We start from the raw sequence: 22,000 nt of genomic DNA, 5'->3' as shown, positions 1-22,000 counted from the left end.
TTGAGCCATTCATTTTGTATGGCTCAAACTGCACAGCATCCACACCAAAATGGTGCAGGACCATTTGTTATGCCCGCACCTGAATCAGATCGCACCCATGCAACACAATTGCACTGTGTTTTGTGACCTGTTTTGGGGCGTCATTAATTTAACATTGACACTTGCAACAAATCGCATGAACACCATGTGATTTCAATGACGTGCAGGGAATGCATAGGTTACGCTGTGTTTCCTGCATCACATATACATGAACCTAGGCTAAATCTGAATGAGAGTGTCTGATTCATTGCAATCACCTGGCGCACTTTCAGTGTTCTGATTAGAAAAGCTGTGGGGTCTTTATCCGTTTACAAGTATTTAACCCTTGCAAAGTATCTCATCAAAACTGAAATTCCTATTGCAGGGGGTGTCTAAAATTTTACTTGCATCTTAATGCAGACTTCTGGGGAAATCAGAGAGTCAATCACACAAGCAGCAGATTAATTTTCTAGCATCATAGTGTACACCAACAATGTACAGGACACCTCCAGGTTGTCATACTGCATTGAATTTTACAGGAAAGCACAGCAGCTGCAGGCTGAAAAGGAAAGGTCATTTTTAATAACAAAACATACAACATGGCTTATGTAGCAATTGGATATGCTATATTATTATTTTTTTATTTGTTATATTTTCGTCTATGAAAGTAGAGTTACACTTTAAGGAAATGGGAAATCAAATATGGGGACTGGCTTTTTTATAAAAGTGACCCTATCAGTTGAAAAATAGATTCCAGCTGAAAGCTTCCTTGTAATTGAAGAGGTAACGTATTATAATCACCTCTCTGGTGGCCTGTGTCTCCGGCCTTCGCTACATTCCAGCACCGCATCCTTCATCATACTCTTCAGCATTCAATGCTTCCAGGAGTGAACATTAATACAGGACACAACTGTCTAGGGGTCAGAGGATAGAGCCACAGCCAGGGGCGGACTGACCATTTGGAAACTCGGGCACTGCCCGAGGGCCCGGGGTCAGTAGGGGGCCCCATGAGATGCCCCTGGTACCTTTTTCAAAGGCTTTTTTGAGTTTGGGCAAGGACATAGGGGCCCCATGATCCCCTATTGCCCGGGGCCCCATCAGTTGTCAGCCCTCCCCTGGCACAGCACAGCAGGTGCACAGGCATTTGACAATTTAGAAATGCCAATTGCTGAAGAGTCTGACACAGCACTGCAGTTATTCACTTAACCTCCCTAACGGTATTCCCGAGTGTAGCTCGGGGTAAAATGTCAGTACCAAAAGCGGTAACCTCGAGCTACACTCGGGCTTACCATGCAGCGCTGCATAGGGAGTCCCTGCAGCACTTACCTTGTCCTTGGCTCCCGCGATGTGTCCCCTGCAGCGTCCCTGGCCATCTCCTCCGTCTGATGCCGGCATCCGGCTCCTGTGTTCCGGTCCCCGTGACGTCGGGACGTACGGGCGCCGCCAGCGGCGGGAAATTTGAAAATTTAAAAAAAATGTCATTTTTTTCAAAACGATTTTACATAGTAAAACATTGCTGTTTCAACCTATTTCACATACATTTTGTCCCTAGTGCTCTGTACTGTCCCCTGCCTGCATTTTGATTGTTCTTTCTGCCTGGAAACGTAGAAAAGTCCATGGCGTCCAAAAAGCGTCCCTTTAGGTCAAAAGCGGTTTTAGACCAGCTAGAGAACAGCGATAGTAAATCAGAACCACTTGCAGAATTGAGTGATAATGATTCGTGGGGGAAATTCGTCATCAGACACTGAAAACAATTTTGCGACTTTGCTCAGTGATGTGCGAACTTGGCGCTCTATTTCAAATTTCAGTGTTTTTGGTTTGATTATATTATTGAATTAAATGTATGATTTAGAATCTTGTTCAGACAGATTTCAGTGAGTTATTCCTAAAAATTACAGCCTACAATAAAAAAACTACATATTTCCATGCAAAATAATGGTACTGCTTTCAGCACCAAAAATATGAAATAATCAGACCGCTAGGGAGGTTAAGGACTGCCCGCCTGTAATGTACACAGTGACGTACCTGTTGCACAGCCGATTCCCGCTGTGATTGTACACATCAGGAGTTTGTCAGCAGGTCCCAGCCAATGATTTATGGTCAGAACCTGCTGATAGGCTGTGTCCAATCACAGCCCAGAGCCCTGTGTTGACAATCAACACAGGGCTCTGTACAGAGGTGACAATCTCTTTGTTTCTTCTCCTTGCAAAGCAGGGAGAAGGAACAAAGACATTTTTAGTAAAAGGCAGCACATAATACACACATTAACACTTGTTAGGCACACACTTAATCCCTTGATTACTCCAAGATGTTAACTCCTTCCCAGCCAGTGTCATTAGTACAATGAGTGTGTATAGAATTATCACTGATCACTGTATTAGTGTCACTGGAGATGTCAATGTCAATTAGTCAGTTTCCACCAAGTGTCAGTTAGAGTAATATTGCCTGCTGCACTATCACAGTCCCACTATAAGTTGCTGATCGTTGCCATTAGTAGTATAAAACACATTCAAATCAACACAGAGCTCTGTACAGAGGTGACAATCTCTTTGTTTCTTCTCCTTGCAAAGTAGGGAGAAGGAACAAAGATATTTTTAGTAAAAGGCAGTGCATAATACACACATTAACACTTGTTAGGCACACACTTAACCCCTTGATTACCCCAAGATGTTAACCCCACCCCAGCCAGTGTCATTAGTACAGTGACAGTGTATAGAATTATCACTGATCACTGTATGATGTCAGTGTCAACTAGTCAGTTCCCACACAATGTCAGCTAGTGTAAGATTGCCCACCACACTATCACAGTCCCACTATAAGTCGCTGATCAGTGCTATTAGTAGTATAAAAAAAATTCCAGTATACAGTATACCCAACTTTCATGCACACCAATCAATATATGCTTATAGAGATTTTTTTCTTTCCAAAGACATGTTGGCCTAAATTTATTAAAACATTTTTTTATTGGATATGTTTTATAGCAGAAAGTAAAAAATATATTCTTTTTCAAAATTGTTGGTATTTTTTCATTTATATAATAAATAGTAAAAACCTCAATGGTGATCAAAAAACACCAAAAGAATGCTCTATTTGTGTGAAAAAAATTATATCAATTTTATTAATGTTAGTTAAAGTAGGACAGTGCTGAATAGAAAAATTGGCCTGGTCATGAAGGGGGTAAAATCTTCCATAGGTCAAATGGTTATGGTAAGGTTGGAGACATGAGACACAAAATGAGGTTAATATCTCTTTTATTGATAGGAACTTTCAGCTGGAATCTTTTTTGTGAGTGACAGACTTAACACTCATGCTGGGCCTGTCATCTTTATCCTTCATTTACTATGTGATGAGTCATTGTCTACACTGGCAGCTCTAATGGCTGTGCCAGGAAAGTAAAATGGAACACATAATAACTTGATAAAAAAAATGTTCTTTAGTGTAAGCCATGTACCGGGGTGGGCTCCCCAGGATACAGTGAAGTCACAAACGAGGAAAGCAACCCCAACACCAGCTTTTGTCACAACAGAATTTTACTTAGATGTGGCAAATAAACAAAACCACAAATGCTGGAAACATACAATAAATTTACATACACCCAGCCCAAAGGCTGAGACCCTTGTGCTGCACAGCACGGCGCCTTCTGATGGATGAAGGTAGAAAGAGTAGTAATTTATCTAATGGCAGGCACAACTAAGCTGCCTCACCTTACCTGTTATTACCCTAAAAGAGCAGGAATCAGTGTATGGGTGTATGGTATGGGCTAGCCTGCAGTGCAGCACAACAGCTTACAATCCTACACAAATCTACAGTATTCCCTCTCCCATAACTGGTCCTGTAGCACGTGCCTGAGTATTCCTTCTGAGCAAAACGCCAGTCTGGCTTGAGTTTGTAGGATTTTATTAGCTCTCCAATGTGAAATGTCACTGTAAGTTGTGGAGTCCTTCCAATGATCAGTCACACTTGTGGCCTGACACAAACAGAGACCCTAACTAACTAGCTATAGGCCTGTCTCAGTCCTATAGGTGCCAACACTGAAATGAGGTGCATGCACGACCTTACCGACCCAGGTCTGCTTTGCATCCGCTGGTGACTCTGAACAGAACAAATGTCTCTCCACGAAGCATGCGATATCACAGTATATATATTGCTTAGTTCCTCAGCTTCCCATCAGCTTCCTGGCCGCAATCTTCCTTTCTTTGAACAGGATCAGCATCTTGAACACCATCAGCTTCACTCAACTGAATTTCTGATTACGGAAGGCTGTCCTCACATCTGGATGGCATCGGATTCTCAGATCACACAGCCCTCCTTCTCTCTCTCAAGCATGGCTGCTCTCCTCTCCTTTTCCTGTTCACTTCCCAAGTCTAAAACCCCACCCCTTCATGAATATAGAAATCTCTATGCAGTCTGAGGCTGTGTTAGAAAAAACAGTGACATCTTGTGGCTAAACTGCAGAATGTCAGTCAGAACGTTTTTAATTTACTTCAATCAGTGTTGAAACAATGAAAGCTGTTTACCCATCTCACATTAGCAAGAAACATACACTCCAAATGAATTATTATGCTACCAAAATTAGTTTGTGCTGTAAATTGCCTCCAGCAGTTTTCCTGTTTCTGCTTGCTGGAGGCTGCCATTTTATTAAAACACAGAGCAGCTGAACAGCAGGAAATCATAAAACAGAACTAAACCTATCGAAATAATGGTTTAAAAAAACAGTTACATCCCTGGAATGCCAGGATTGCTAACTGTCACATTTGCTTGTGTCCTCAACCAAACTGTGAAATGGCTGGTGTCATAACCAGACCCGGACTAGGTAAAAAAAAAAGTCCCAGGTATTTTAGACGTTTCTTCCGTTTCAGCTCGATGGGGGGAACGCCAGGGCCTGGACGCAAGTGCGACCTTTGCAACCCTGGTGGTTTCTCCACTGGTGTCAGTAGGTTTTTTTTTTTTATTATGTTTTACAATTGTTTTTTAGGAGCCCCACTGGGGGTCTTTGGTGTGATATCAGGGGTCTAAACAGATCTTGGATGTTTCACCTTTGAGGCATAGAAAGGAGATTAAGGACACAGCCCTCAGTCTCTATCTCTGCAGCCTCAGCTGCACAAAATGAACGGACAGGAATAGCTCTGTATAGTAAAGTAAAAACAGCTTACCATGCCTCAGTTATGAATGGACAAAGTCAGTGATCGGTTCTGATCACTGACTGTCCATTCAGACAAGGTACCTTCTCTGCTCTCCATCCTAACAGATCTCCCGCAGTAGCAGGAGAGGGGAGGGGGGAGCCCAGCAGTGCTGGGGGGGGGGGAGGATGGGGGCTAGGAGAGCACGGGGGACCAGGAGAGAGGGCAAGGGCCAGGGGGCAGCAGAAAGAAGATGGATAGGTGGGTGGCATATAGAGGAACCAATCAGTCCATTTCTCTCCTGCCGCTGCTGAATGCTTGCAGGAGGGAGAGGAGGAGAAGCAGGCGTTCAACATTTCCCTGACTTTTTCAAATATGCATCCAGATGAATTTGTATTCAATGTAATATTCCTTAAAAATCCATTGTATGCCATGAATCCTTTTTATAAGGGCTTAACAGTAATAGGCTTTAGAAAAAACTCTGGAGTATGATACCTTAACATGTCCCATGGCACTACCTTGGCACCCAACAGTCATACCAGTGCATCTGTGAATGGATTTAATGCTAGACATACTGTTCAACATAATGGAGTAGATGTACTAAGACTGGTGCACACAGAATCTGGTGCCACTGTGCATAGAAAGAAATCAGCTTCTACGTTTTATTGTCAAGGCTTAATTCAGCAAGCTGAAGTTAGAAGCCGATTGGTTACTATGCACAGTGGCACCACATTCTGTGTGAACCAGTTTTAGTAAATCCTCCCTATTTGTTTCATAACAAAATGGTACGAGCTAGGGCTTTAATCCTTGGGTGGTACATTGGATATGTAGTTGGCTAAGGGCTCATTAACACTCTTGGGTGAGGGGCGGTAGAGCCCTACAGTTGAGCCATGTCTTTATCACCACCCAACTGCTCCTATTCAGTTAGCTGGATGTGTACATATGGCACGGCCACAAAGCTTTGCTTTACAGCTGCTGCAGGAATTATACACCTATAGCAGCTAGTGCAGGGTTCACAGGGTTAAAGCAGGTGGTCTCCTTGCTGCCTGTTAAGTTCTCTCTGAAAAGTGGTCTGAATGCAGATTGCTCTTCAAAGAGTGAGCCCTAAAGAACAGATAACAATGTGTATTTGTTCGTACATTTTTGTCATCTGATTCTGAACATTTGCCCATTGGATGCGTGTTTGGGTTTTGGCTGAGACGACTACAACTATCTGTAGCCTGGCACTTAACTGGCAGCTGCAGTCTCACTCTGTATGTTGCTGTTGTGTGTGTTCACAAAAGTGTTCCGCACAGACACAGTCATAACAGAGGCTCTTACTGTGAAACTGTTACAGCCAGTGTTTATCTGCCCTCCATCCTCTAGAGGGTACCTGGGGGACTCTCAGGGAAAATGTGGAGGATTGTGGGGAGCATAGTTGTCTGAAGAGCTATCACCACAGGTTGGCTGGAAACCACAATTGCCAAGAGAGAGACATCAAAGGGGGGAAGCTACAGTAGTTGTGCTGAGAGAGGAGGAAGGCACTTTTATTTAGCAAGGAGACCAGGACTGTGATGGACCATAACCCACCTAAAAGAAGCGGAGGCAGTGAGCTGGTGATCCCTACGATCCCTCTATTTGAAATAGAGCAGACACTATTTCAGAGCCTTGGAGTGCGACATGTACTCTTGGGATCGTGCCATGCAGCTAAAGAGCCAGACACTGGGAACATCATCATCAGAGAGAGAGAAACCCTTTGCCTGATGATTGGACTGAAAGACTGTTTACACAGGACTAGTGAGTGGCTAATGGCCATCCATACACTACTGTCACTAGCCGAGAGACAGATCTGTCTGGTAAGAACATTTTATCATTGCACACAGGAACTTGGAAGGGACACTAACATGAGCCCTCTATAGCAATGGTTTGGGCCCCCAACGAGCTGGCCAGAAGAAGATCTAGAATATGTGTACTACTGATTGCTGACTGCTGCTGTGGTGATCACATATAGGTCCTTCCCTTAGGCTACCCAGTGCAAGTTTAAGAAAGAGGTGGACTATTAACCATTTATTGCTGGCAACCTGTTAATTATATTAGATAACTACTGCACTACTACTACTTGATGCTGCTTTATTGTTGATTGGTGTTAAATCTTTTAACTGTGAACCAGTCCAATATAACCTTCCCTTGCTGATTTATCACTGCATAGCCTTTTATTACCTGTTGCAATATACTTTGCCACTTCTTAATTGTTTTGTGTCATTTTTTGGTGCATTCATATTATTGTTTTTTTGAGACATATATGTACTGTATATATACACTGTGCTCACTGTCCAGCATCACAGAATTCAATTGTCATTTGCCATTGAACACCAGAATTGGTAGATCCACCACTGGCACCCTGTACTTTTCACAGATGAGAGCAGGTTCACCCTGAGCACATGTGACAGACATGAAAGGGTCTGGAGAAGCCATGGAGAATGTAATGCTGCCTGTAACATCGTTGAGCATGACCGTTTTGGTGGTAGATCAGTGATGGTCTGGGGAGGCATATCCATGGAGGGATGCACAGACCTTGACAGGTTAGACAATGGCACTTTGACTGCCATTAGGTATCATGATGAAATCCTTGGACCCATTGTCAGACCCTACGCTGGTGTAGTGGATCCTGGGTTCCTCCTGGTGCACGACAATGCCCGGCCTCATGTGGCGAGAGTATGTACGCAGTTTCTGGTGGATGAAGGAATTCGTACAATTGAATGGCCCCCATGCTCGCCTGTCATAAATCCAATAGAACACCTCTGGGATATCATGTTTCAGTCCATCCAATGCCGCCAGGTTGCACCTCAGACTGTTCCGGAGCTCAGTGATGCCCTGGTCCAAATCTGGGAGGAAATACCCCAGGACACCATCCATTGTCTCATTAGGAGCATGCCCCGACATTGTCAGTCATGTATACAAGCACGTGGGGGGCAATACAAACTACTGAGTACCATTTTGAGCTGCTGCAATGAAATTTCACCAAAATGGATTAGCCTGCTGCATCATTTTTTCACTTTGATTTTTGGGGTGTCTTTGAATTCAGTCCTCTATAGGTTGATAATTTTCATTTCCATAAAATGATGGGGAATCCTTATGTTCCTGACACATTATCCAGTCCATATCAGTATAGCTGTCCTGCATGATATTTTCCCCCCATTGAGATCTGATGTGTATTCAAAGTGTCCATTTAATTTTTTTGAGCAGTGCATATATATATATATACATACATGTACACTATATTGCCAATAGTATTGGGACACCCCTCCAAATCATTGGATTCAGGTGTTCCAATCACCTCCATGGCCACAGGTGTATAAAATAAAGCACCTAGGCATGCAGACTGCTTCTACAAACATTTGTGAAAGAATGGGTCGCTCTCAGGAGTTCAGTGAACTCAAGTGTGCTACTATGATAGGTTGCCACCTGTGTCTATCCATGAAATTTCCTTGCTATTAAATATTCCACGGTCAACTGTTAGTTAGTATGTTAGTTGTTAATATTATAACAAAGGGGAAATAACTGGGAACAACAGCAACTCAGCAATGAAGTGGTAGGCCACGTAAAATGGGGTCAGCACATGCGCATAGTGCGCAGAAGTCGCCAACTGTCTACAGAGTCAATAGCTAAAGACATCCAAACTTCGTGTGGCCTTCAGATGAGCATGACATCAGTGCATAGGGAGCTTCATGGAATGGGTTTCCATGGCTGAGCAGCTGCATCCAAGACTTACATCACCAAGTGCAGTGTAAAGTGTCGAATGTAGTGGAGACGTGTTCTTTGGAGTGATGAATCACGCTTCTCTGTCTGACAATCCAATGGACATGTCTGGGTTTGGCGGTTGCCAGGAGAATGGTACTTGCCTGACTGCATTGTGCCTTGTGTAAAGTTTGATGTAGGGGGGGTTATGGTGTGGGGTCGTTTTTCAGGGGTTGGGCTTGGCCCCTTAGTTCCAGTGAAAGGATCTCTTAAGGCGTCAGCATACCAAGACATTTTTGACAATTTCATGCTCTTAACTTTGTGGGAACAGTTTGGGGATGGCCCCTTCCTATTCCAACATGACTGCGCACCAGTGCACAAAGCAAGGTCCATAAAGACATGGATGAGTGAGTTTGGGGTGAAGGAACCTGATTGGCCTGCACAGAGTCCTGACCTCAACCTGATAGAACATCTTTGGGATGAATTAGAGCGGAGACCGCAAGCCAGGCCTTCTCGTCTGACATCAGTGCCTGACCCCACAAATGCGCTTCTGGAAGTATGGTCAAACATTCCCATAGACACCCTCCTAAACCTTGAGGACGGTTTTCCCAGAAGAGTTGAAGCTGTTATAGCTGTAAAAGGTGGGCCAGCTCAATATTGAACCCTACAGACTAAGACTGGGATGCCATTAAAGTTCATGTGCGTGTAAAAGGAGGCGTCCCAATACTTTTGGCAACATAGTGTATTTATATATATATGCGCACAGGTTTCTTCATCTATATCCTCAGCCCAGTCAAGTGTGTCAAAAGTACAGAGCTGTTCACAGAGTCATAGGCACTAGGACAGAGAACTAACACATTAAGTGGCTCCTTCAGGGGTGAGCACTATACACTAATTGTTTAGTACCTGCCTATACATTTAGCCTATTTCCAACCATTCAAGGCCAGGGTCATGTTTAAAAGAATTTTGCATGTCGATTTAATGAAGTCAATGAATATAGCAGTTTCATTATTCATATGTGTGTTCACAGAGAAATTAACCTATGGTTCTTCCAAGGTAATAAAACTATGTTACAGGGCATGGCATAGAAAACAAAAACTGACAGATTGTTTTCATAAATATTTTTTTTGTATTTTACCCAAAGATTTATTTCAAGATGCTTTCCTGAGGACCTAACTATGGCCCCCTGTGCATTGGGGAGAAGCCTGTTAAATCCTGGCACCGGAAAACATACCCCATTCGGACGTTCTTTTGAACCAAGGGCCCAGTGCTTCACAATTGTTCTTCTCAGAATGCACTGAGGCCAGAAGCCATCAGGTAACTAACATTTTAAAAAGGTGATCAGCAATGTTTCACTCCGTTTAAACCTTCTATAATCTGTACTATTAATTATAGCAATTTGTCGGACATGACGTTTCCTTTAAAATGGTGCAGGATGAAGTGCATAGTTTTTTTTACACTCTTCAGTATTGGTGTAATATAAATGAATAAAATAAATAATTGCTGTACTGTAAGTACTGTATATTAACAAAATTCCTCCATTTATTTTCCATTTATTGTGAAACAATGAGAATAATGTTTAATAAATATTAATAAATAACCCCCCCTGGTCTCATATTAAAACAGCCGACTGCGCAAGATATCTTCCCTTTCATCAAAAGTGTAGCATCATCCGTTTTCAATGTGAAGGGTACAGAATGAGAGAAAGCCAAAAAAAAAAATGCAGCTGACGCTTCCAAATTGAATTATAGGGGTTGACGCTGACTTGAGAAATTCAGGTTTATTAAATTAGTTATTCAGCGCAAACAGCTATATCCTGAAGAATCGGATGCAGATCAGGGTGTCTCCTCCACTGACACAGGAGCCGTGGGGATGTTACAAGCCTTTTATACAGATATAATCCCATCTGGCACCAAATTAAATGTTGTACTATCCTGACACTTTTTTGTATGCATTGCCACTACAATGGGTATGGATGAAAGGTACGTAGCTAAAGAAGAAAAAAAAATGCTCTGCCACCGATTTCACAAGTGCCCTCTGGCTATTTATTTTCATTCTTTTTTCAGGTAATTTTACAGTAACTTTTAAAAAAATATATTTTGTATAGCAAAATAATAAAAAAACACACTAAACATACACACGCCAGCCTCTTTATTAGGTACACCTTGCTAGTACTGGGTTGGACCCCTTTTGCCTTCAGAACTGAATTAATTATTCATGGCATATATTCAACAACGTGTTGGAACCATTCCTCAGAGATTTTGGTTCACATTGATAAGAGTTACTGTTACCTTTCTACCATCTAGACCCAGTCTCCCCATTTTCCTCTGACCTCTGACATCAACAAGGCGTTTTCATCCACACAACTGCCGCTTACTGGATATTTTCTCTTTTTTGGACCATTCTCTGTAAATCCTTGAGATGGTTGTGCATTAAAATCCCCGTAGATCAGCAGTTTTTTTAAATACTCAGAGCAGCCCTTCCGGCACCAACACCATTCAAAGTCACTTAGATCCCATTTCTTCCCCATTCTGATGCTCAGTTTGAACTTCAGCAAATCGTCTTCACCACGTCTAGATGCCTAAAATGCATTCAATTGATGCCAAGTGATTGGCTGGTTAGCGATTAGTTTTATCATGCAATTGAGCAGGTGTACCTAATAAAGTGGCTGGTGAGTGTATATTGTGTTCTGATATCCCCATAGCTACAACTGTGCAATCTCCCACCATGCTGATACAATTTTACATGCCCATCAGCACCAGGAAAGAGCTTCAAGAGGGGGGCTCCAAAAAAATGTCTGCTCTTTTTCAAAATACCACAGTGGTAACACACACAGGTTAACTCAAGCTCAGAAAAACAGGAGCCACAAAGGCTGGTATGACTGACCTGAGTAGCAGGGGTCAATGCACCAATTGATCCTGCCCATTGGACACCAGAGGGCAGAGCTTCTACTGATTGGCACATGCACTGGGTTCCTTCCCAAACCTTCCAGTGCATCTGTAAATGACATACTCTTTGTGTTAGAGCTGGAGATGGACTCCAATGGGTGGTAGAGCTGGTGGGCTGGAGTCCAATGAATAGTAAAGTGTCTAGAGGGCCATGTTTGGAGGCTGTGCTCTATATTTGCAATGTTCTTTAGGGGTTAAAACAGGTGGTGAGCCTGCCCAGTAGCACACCAACTCTGGACTGATATATTCCAAATGATCTCCACGCTATTTTCAATATAAGTTGCCCCTGATTCTCAACTCACTCTTCTAAACACCCGCATGTCAGCTCTGGAAGTCCTGGAAGTTCACCACTCTAAGTATAGTGAAGACCAAGCACAGGGTTCTTTAGGTCATGGTCCATGCTAAAACTGAAGCAGTTCTGCTAAATAAAGTGCCAAAATACACTAAATTATGGCAACCTTGGGCAGACCACTATCTTCACCCACACTTTGATGGCTCCTTACTGCTTCACTCATGGCTGTCTTCTTGGACCTACCTCACCTTAACACCCTCTCCTTCAGTCTCAGGAGTCCCCTCTAATTCCCTTACCTACCACCTTTCCTCCTCTCTCTCATCCTCCCTTCCATTCGTTCCTTTACTATGAATACACTTGGAATCCTACTTTCCTCCAATAGCTCGCTGACTGCAAGTTGATTAGAGCCCTGCTACTACAATTACTGCATATTTTGCATGGTGTATATCTTTTCCTGATAGAACCTGATTTGCCGATCTCTGCCATTAAGGTTGATATATCTATCCACCATATGTTGTCTCTACTATCGTTTGTACCTTTGTTTTCTCTTTTTTTTACACTGTAAATGGATCACTTGCTACTTGATCAACATCTCTGTGTGCATTCCAAGTGCCTTTGTATTGATGAAAATAATTTGAGTGCACCCCCTAAGAACTCATTGGTTAACCTGACTCATTTTTCCCAGTCAGAGTACACACAGTCAGGCACACAGAATCTTCTTCACTCCCTCCACTGGCTCAAATGGAACAGTCTAGGGGTGTCATTTTAGGGTGTTATTGCAACATGGATGGGGTGAAGGAAGCATGGAATACCCCAAAACGGATGAACTGAACAATTTGAGGATTCTTCTCTCTCTTGCTGAGCTGCACAAAAATGTACCACAGAATCTCTAATGCTGATGGTGACTATGACTTCTATTAAAGAACCAAAAGCTACACACAGTCACTAACTTTCCAGCAATGGGGTCATCTACTCCCACTGCCACAGGATCATCAGTTGCCTCCTTTCAATATCAACAGGGCACTCTTCAGTGAGGGAGACACAGACTCACTCCACCATAGGACAACTGGACACTTTTCTCAACTTCCTCCTGGCACTCTCCAGTGAGCTTCTCATGTCCCAAACCAATTCAAGGACTAGACTTTGCAAAATAGGCCTCCCCAGCAAAGGCTGTAGCTGGTACCTTAATGTCTTCTAGATGGCACCTCCAATATTCCTACTCCAGGGGCAGAGCCCCTGAACAGGAGTCTCCTCCAGCAGGACTGGACCCAAGAACTCACCCCCACCCCCCTGTCTTAGACCTAAGTCTATTTATGGGCTCTCCAACCACCTATTGGACACCTCCCCATTGATAGGCTGGATTCCCATAAATATTCAGGCTACTTCCTCTATTCTTCTTCCCACTATAATTCTAGAATCCTCTAGAATACAGAGGGAGCAATCAGAGTGGCAGCCTGTGAGACAGTGAGCAGGCATGAACAATCAACCCCCGCCCCACTGAGTACAGAGGAGCCAACTAAATTTACCTAACAAACCTACACTAATCTATGAGAGTGCGACATAATAAACATATTGAACAAGAAAACAGGTCGTGAGGAGGTGACATAATGCCTTCCCACTTTGCTTGTTAAACGTCCTCTGAAATGTGATCCACCTCAAACCATTCTTTGGAGGATGAAGCTCCTGTAAATGAGCCCTGACTCTGACAGGGAAAGAAAACAGTTAAATAAAAATAAAGGTAATCTCTGACAGGTAAGGCTAAACTATTACAATTCAGATTCATACAGTCATAAATGTGACTGAAATAAAACACACACACAATAAAAATGAAACCAACAATAACCCTTCCTCTGTTCTCTGCTAAGCCCTACTTTCTTGCTAGCTCATTGGGAAACTGACATCCAGGGCACACTCAAGAGCTCAGATCTGCATAGAACCAATCAGGGTTTACTGCCAAAGCCAATTTGAACAAGCTGAAGCTAGAAGCTGATTGGCTTCCATGCACAGCTGCACCAGATTCCGAGTGATCCAGTTTTAGTAAATCTCCCCCACAGTGTCTACTGTATAAATGAAGCCTGCAAACAATAATTGCAGGCTTTATTCCTAAAAACATTTGTAACAATATTTTAACAATGTATTTTGTTAGTGCGTATGTGCAAATTAAAAAAAACTGTCTTGTATAATACAGATGCCCAGTGATAACTGGTATTCTTTAAGGAGTTAAACACTTGCAAATAGCTTTCTTTTTTTTTTTTATAAATATTTTATTAATTTTCAATAAATCACATTACATCGTTAAGAAAAAATTCCAAAATATTCAACATTATACAATACCCTTATACCTCTCAAAAAAAAGAGAAAAACCCCGCCCACCCACTCCCACCCCCTTGCCCCCCTCTGTTCCCTGATATTTTCCCTCTCATCTCCTTGCTCCACATCTTTACTCTTCACTCTCAAGGCACCCTGCTCTTTCTTCCTTTCTTCTCTCCTCCCTATCTTTCTTTAAATTCCTCTTTGAACTTATCCCGTTTCTCCCACCTTTCTCTGAATCTCGCCATTCTGTCTTCTTCCTGATGGTAGAGTTCCTCCATCCTATATACATAGTCAACCCTACTTATCCAATCTTTTTTTTTTTTTGGAATTTCCTGCTCTTGCCAAAAGTTAGGCATTAACCCCTTTGCCACATTTAACAGATGAAATGTTCTTATATTTTTCAACTGTAGTCTCAGTTTTATGGAATAAGCATATGCCTGGATATTTCGGGACCTCATCCCCCGTTATCTTCTGAATTAAATAAATTATTTCTTCCCAATACTCTTGAATTTTGGGGCACTCCCACCATATACAGTCATGGCCGAAATTGTTGGCACCCTTGATATTTCTCCAGGAAATCATGTATTTCTCACGAAACGTATTGCATTAACACATGTTTTGCTATACACATGTTTATTCCCTTTGTGTGTATTGGGACAAAACAAAAAAAGGGAGGAAAGAAAGCAAATTCGACATAATGTCACACAAACCTCCAAAAATGGGCTGGACAAAAGTATTGGCACCCTTTCACAACTGCGGATAAATAAGAATGTTACAAGCATGTGATGCTCCTGTAAACTCACCTGGGGCAAGTAACAGGTGTGGGCAATATAGAAATCACACCTGAAAGCAGATAAAAAGGAGAGACGTTCACTTAACCTTTGCATTGTGTGTCTGTCTGTGCCACACTAAGCATGGACAACAGAAAGAGGAGACGAGAACTGTCTGAGGACCTGAGAACCAAAATTGTGGCAAAATATCAACAATCTCAAGGTTACAAGTCCATCTCCAGAGAACTAGATTTGCCTTTGTCCACAGTGCGCAACATTATCAAGAAGTTTGCAACCCATGGCACTGTAGCTAATCTCCCTGGTCGTGGACGGATGAGGAAAATTGATGAAAGATTGCAACGCAGAATAGTCCGGATGGTGGATAAGCAGCCCCAAACATGTTCCAAAGACATTCAAGCTGTCCTGCAGGCTCAGGGAGCATCAGTGTCAGCGCGAACTATCCGTCGACATTTAAATGAAATGAAACGCTATGGCAGGAGACCCAGGAGGACCCCACTGCTGACACAGAGACATAAAAAAGCAAGACTACAGTTTGCCAAAATGTACTTGAGTAAGCCAAAAGCCTTCTGGGAAAACGTCTTGTGGACAGATGAGACCAAGATAGAGCTTTTCGGTAAAGCACATCATTCTACTGTTTACCGAAAACGGAATGAGGCCTACAAAGAACAAAACACAGTACCTACGGTAAAATATGGTGGAGGTTCAATGATGTTTTGGGGTTGTTTTGCTGCCTCTGGCACTGGGTGCCTTGACTGTGTGCAAGGCATCATGAAATCTGAGGATTACCAAAGGATTTTGGGTCGCACTGTAGGGCCCAGTGTCAGAAAGCTGGGTTTGCGTCCAAGATCCTGGGTCTTCCAGCAGGACAATGACCCCAAACATACGTCAAAAAGCACTCAGAAATGGATGGCAAAGAAGCGCTGGAGAGTTCTGAAGTGGCCAGCAATGAGCCCAGATCTAAATCCCATTGAACACCTGTGGAGAGATCTTAAAATTGCTGTTGGGAAAAGGTGTCCTTCCAATAAGAGAGACCTGGAGCTGTTTGCAAAGGAAGAGTGGTCCAAAATTCCGGGTGAGAGGTGTCAGAAGCTTATTGATGGTTATAGGAAGCGACTGATTTCAGTTATGTTTTCCAAAGGGTGTGCAACCAAATATTAAGTTAAGGGTGCCAATACTTTTGTCCAGCCCATTTTTGGGGTTTTGTGTGACATTATGTCATATTTGCTTTTCTGCCTCTGTTTTATATTTGTTCCAATACATACAAAGGGAATAAACATGTGTATAGCAAAACATGTGTTAATGCAATACCTTTTTTGTGTGAAATACTTGATTTTCAGGAAAAATATCAAGGGTGCCAACAATTTCGGCCATGACTGTATGTGCCATTGTGCCCTTCATCCCACATCCTCTCCAACATAAAGGTGATTTTTGCTATTTGTTGTTTATGTGCCACACTTGGTGTAATATACCACCTTGCCAAACACTTATAGTTCATTTCCACCGCCCTCATATCTACTGCTCCATGTGTTAATCTAAACATTTTCTTTTTTTGTTGTTCGTCAAATGTTATTCCTAATTCCTTTTCCCATTTCTCCATGTCCGCAGGAGGGGCAACCCCCATCATTTCAGTGAGAGTTTTATAAATCCGGGAAGTGCCCTGTTTCCATATTTTGTTTGTATTAAAAACTTGTTCTAGTGAGTTTAAATCCGTCATTGGTCTTAAGGGCTTAGGAAGTGAACTAACAAAATGTTTTAACTGAAGATATCTCCACTAATTTGACGAAGAAAACAACTGCTCATTTTTTTTAACTCCTGAAATGTGTGAATTTTCCCCCCATCCATTATATCCTTTAACCACTTGCCTACCAGGCACTTATACCCCCTTCCTTACCAGGCCAATTTTCAGCTTTCAGTGCTGCCGCACTTTGATTGACAATTGCGCGGTCATGCAACATTGTACCTATATGAAATTTTGATAATTTTTTTCTCACAAATAGAGCTTTCTTTTGGTGGTATTTAATCGCCACTGGGCGCTTTACTTTTTGCGCTATAAATAAAAAAAGTGCAAAAAATTTGAAAAAAAAAAGTTTATTTGTTTCTTTTATAAAATTTTTCAAACGGGTATTTTTTCTCCTTCACTGATGTGCGTTGATGAGGCAGCACTGATGGGCACTGATAGGCGGCACTGATGGGCACTGATAGGCAGCACTAAAGGGCACTGATAGGCAGTACTAATGAGGTGGCATGGATAGGCGGCACTGATAGACAGCACTAATTAGAGGTCACGGATAGGCGGCACTAATATGCAGCACTGATAGGCGGCACTGATAGGTGACACTGATGATGGGTACTGATAGACGGCACTGACTGGCATCACTGCTGGGCACTGACTGGCGGCACTGACTGGCACAACCCCTGGGCACTGACTGGTGGCACTGACTGGCAGCACTGCTGGGCTGCACTGGTGGGTGGCACTGGTGGGCAGCACTGGTGGGTGGGCACTGGTGGGTGGCACTGGTGGGCACAGGTGGGTGGGCACAGGTGGGTGGCACTGCTGGGCACATGTAGGTGGCACTTCTGGGCACAGGTAGGTGGCACTGCAGAGTGGCACAGGTGGGTGCACTGCTGGGCACAGGTGGGTGCACTGATGGGCACGGGTGGGCGGAGCTAGTGGGCGCACTGCTGGGCGGAACTTGCGGGTGGCACTGCTGGGCACCGATCATCAGGGCACTGATCATCAGTGCCCTGATGATCGGTGCCGATCCCCGCTCTGACAACTGCCGGTTCTCGGCAGTACTTTCCTCACGATCTGACAGCGTGAGGAAAGTGCAGCCGAGAACCGGCGCTTGCATTTCCTTCTGATCAGCGTGTCATTGGACACCGCTGATCAGGTGGTAAAAGGCCGCTGTGATTGGCCTTTTACCACATCACGTGATCAGCTGTGTCCGTAGGACACAGCGATCACGGAGATTGCCGGGTGCGCGCCCCTTGGGGCGCGCAGGAGAGCGCGTTCTGGGAGGACGTCATATGACGTCCACTCAGAACTGGCCGGCCGCAGTGAAGCCGTCATTCGGCTATCTGCGGTCGGCAGCTGGTTAACTATGCATTCCCTTTTTTTATCCATTTACCTGAAATATCTTCCCTCCCTGGAGGGAAGAAATCTGTGTTTATCAATGGTATAAACATAGAATTGAATTTGCAAATAGCTTTTTGAATTGCCTTTTATAGTAAAAATATTTTCTAAAATAAAATGCGTTTGTTAAGTATAACACAAGCATAGTAAATTATTTTTGGTCCATGCAGTAATAATTTATTTGATTGGTAAGAAAAAAAGCAATGCACAGTAAATAAAATTGCACAGTTGTTATAGGAATATTACAACTTAAGAAACCTGCTTCACCCCCCAGTGTCCTTTCACACAGCACAGCGCAAAATGACTGGCAAGAGGCCACAGTCCTGTTCAAAGGCCTTCTGAAAAATGCTAAAACTTAAAATAAAATGACTTTCAAACAATGGAAATATTTCCTGAATAAATTACCAGACAACTGAACTATTTTACTTGTTGCTGGGAATTGCTCTGTAATATTTACACCAGAAAAAGTAAAATGAAAAAAATATATAGCGTTGGATGCCCTTTAAGCAGCGATGACCAGAAAGAAAAAAAAAACAGCAATTATGACTTTAATAGCATTTAAAAAGGGTCATTTTGGGATGTTTCCAACCAAATTTGTCACCAAATGGCTAAATTACCCAGACACAAATGCTCATTTCTCCCCCCATGACATTTCATATTCTCATTTACAATGACATAATTGCAAAGCAACATCACATAACACAAAAATCATAGCGGATAATGAAGGGATGAAAATAAAGTGTTCCATAAGTGCTATTTACATGGCGTTTCGCCCCAACCTACGGCAAAATGTGTACACTGCAGAATAATTTATATTTCATTCCAAATCAGATAATTCGGGCTTTTAATTACTGTCTCCTTACGTGGTTTATTTTGTGAATTTACTAATAGCTCGGTCGTTGCCACTGCTGTGTTGTTGTTGACAAATTGGGACATTATTTCATTATGTGTCGTCGACAGAGACTATTCAGAGCAATTTGTCAATAAAAGCCATTTGGAGTCTCCCGCTGTGCAGTTCCCATATTGATTCAGTACCTAAACACCAGTTAATATAAGAATTAATCTGCAAAATACAATAATTTAAAAAAAAGCACTTCTAACAAATTATGGAAGGTCTTTTCATGGCTACTTGTCAAGTAAACAAGCGCCCAACTTTGAGTAGAAAGAAATTGATTTTCAATACAGGATAATCCAGCGATTTAACCGGGCCGTTAAGCAAATGTGTCAAGCACGGCTTCAGAGCTTAAAACACTAGCACCATGCAGATATGCCTGGTGCCCCAAGAAGGTGGGGTGTGTATGTTATTTGGGGAGGGGGTGTTTGTGAAACTTATTGCTATCCCCAGTGCTAGCAATTGTATCCATTGGACCCTTTGTCCTTTCATTCCAACATAAATGAGACTGAAATAAAACAAAAACACAAAAACAATGAAACAAACAATAACCCTTCGTCTATTCTAAGCTAAGCTCTGCTTTCCACTAGCCCATTGGGAAAATGACACCAAGGGCACACTCAAGAGCTCAGACAGTGCCTACTGTATGAATGAAGCCTGCAGACAATAATTGCAGGCTTCATTCATAAATATAATGTAACAATATTTTTACATTTTGTCAGGTCTTATGTGCAAATAAAAAAACTGTCTTGTATAATGGTTTTCTAGCAAGCCAGAACTGGAACAGACCATTATAATAGTTGTTTCAGTTTAACTCCTTATTAACAATTACTTAACCCCAAGTCAGAGGCGGACTGACAACTCATGGGGCCCCTGGGCAATAGGGGATCATGGGGCCCCTGTGTCCTCACCCACACTCAAACCACACCCAAAAAATCCTATGAAAGGTACTAGGGGCATCTCATGGGGCCCCCTACTGACCCTGGGCCCTCGGGCAGCGCCCGAGTGCATGAATGGCCAGTCCGCCCCTGCCCCAAGTAGTTCTTAGGGCTGAGCTGGGTATAGACAGAACGGAATTTGGCCGGTTCAGCTGGAACCAGCCAAATTTCAATCCATCTATGAGAAGGCTGGTTGTACAACCAGCCTGTTGGGTTGTTTTAATGCAGTCACTGCTGGCAGCTATAACCACCAGCAGTGATCATTGTATTCTGCACCCAAATAGTGCTGGTGGAGGGATTCCCCCATTAGCACTGACTTGGATGATGGGGAAATCAAGCAATTTTCTTTCCTTGAACCTGTAATTAAAGGAAAGAAAATTGCATAATGTATAGCTAGCCCTAGTTTCTTATTTCCTTGGGTATTGTTTATAAACTAATTTAGTTATCTTACAGATTTTACTATATTACACAGAAACAAAACCACAAATTAGTACCCTTAGTGGATAACACCAAAATACCAATTTACCACAATGCAATACTTTCCATCCCATTTGGTTTTCTATGGACAAGTGGATGATAACCCAGGCAGCAGCTGCCATTTCCATGCCCTGCACCAGCCTAGCTACTGTATGTGTGGACAGACAGGAACCCTCCCAATTGGGCACAGACTGGCCAGGCCACATTCCACCCTCATAGACAGATGTTGTTGATGCAGCAGGACCTGATCCACTCTGCATTACTGTACAGAACTGTGAGTGTTCCCAATTGGGTGCCTTCCCACTGGACTGTCTGGATCTTTGGGCCATTACTTCAATACAAGTTTTGTTATTTGCAACTGGACTTTGGGGTTGATATGCTAAAGGCACATAGACTGTGCACTTTTCAAGCGCAGTTGCTCTCTGCTAGGGCATTTGCTCCAGAGCTTAGTAAATGCGGTAAAGCTTCACTTTGCAAAGAATACCCAATCCCATGCAAAGATTCTTGCACATGACTGGATGATAGAAGTCAGTAGAGCTTCCCCTCATTTATTATGTTCTGGAGCAACTGTACTTGCATTTAGTAAGTTAATCCCTATGTGTATTTACTGCTGCCACACCAGGCTGCACTCACCCACAGGTTAAAAGTCTAGAATAGAGAACAGATTCACGTTAAAGCATAAATCCATAAAGAAAGTGATCTTGGGGGGTTAGTGTAAGTAAATTAGACTTAGTTCCATGCTGAAACTGACAGTCCCCCAACAACCAAAGGATCATATAGCATTCCAGAAATGAAAGTCCCTTCTAAGATAGAAGACTCCTGATTGGCCAACTCTTCTAGATGCACCTATAAAAGCAGTTTTACCTGTTGGTGAGGGTTGTAGCACACCACTCCACATATGTCTTCACCTTTCTTGCACTTAATTGACATGCATGGTTCATTATTCCCACCCCTTGTTACGTTCTGTCCCATACAGTGGTACAAGGTTCTTCTTCTAAGCTCGTATCCAAGAATAATTCCATTCGGCTCCTCTGGTGGAGACCAACTGACCTCCACTGATCTGCAAAAAAATAATAATAATACAAATTCAATACACAAGATATTTTTATTAACAGGACAACTCCAGTCCAACAGCTAATGACCCAGCTGCAACAACAGTCTCTGTGTTAATTTATTTGTAAAGAGATGCACAAACTCTTGAGATGACCACAACCTACGTACACTATGAATTGTAGCATAATCAAGGTAGGTGACAACACTGTTCAGATCCTGCAGACTCTATGCCTTGCCTCCTGCCTGCTCTCTGGGCCACCAGTAGTGGTACACCACCTGGAAATCCACCTCAGTACCTCCCTCCCGCC

At 42.9% G+C, this 22,000-nt stretch overlaps 1 protein-coding gene across 1 annotated transcript in view; it reads right to left on the bottom strand.

The window, feature by feature from the left end:
• Window positions 1-22,000, bottom strand: part of USH2A (usherin) — a 1,035,348-nt gene that overhangs the window by 311,118 nt on the left and 702,230 nt on the right. The window contains exon 47 of the mRNA XM_089684798.1: window positions 21,504-21,699. Coding sequence (XP_089540924.1) covers window positions 21,504-21,699 — 196 coding nt within the window. The remainder of the gene's footprint in view (window positions 1-21,503; window positions 21,700-22,000) is intronic.

The sequence above is a fragment of the Staurois parvus genome, unplaced genomic scaffold (assembly GCF_062004578.1).
Source record: "Staurois parvus isolate SC_StPar_1 unplaced genomic scaffold, SC_StPar_1.0 ptg000357l, whole genome shotgun sequence".
Lineage (NCBI taxonomy): Eukaryota > Metazoa > Chordata > Amphibia > Anura > Ranidae > Staurois > Staurois parvus.
This window is presented reverse-complemented; position numbering and strand designations above follow the sequence as displayed.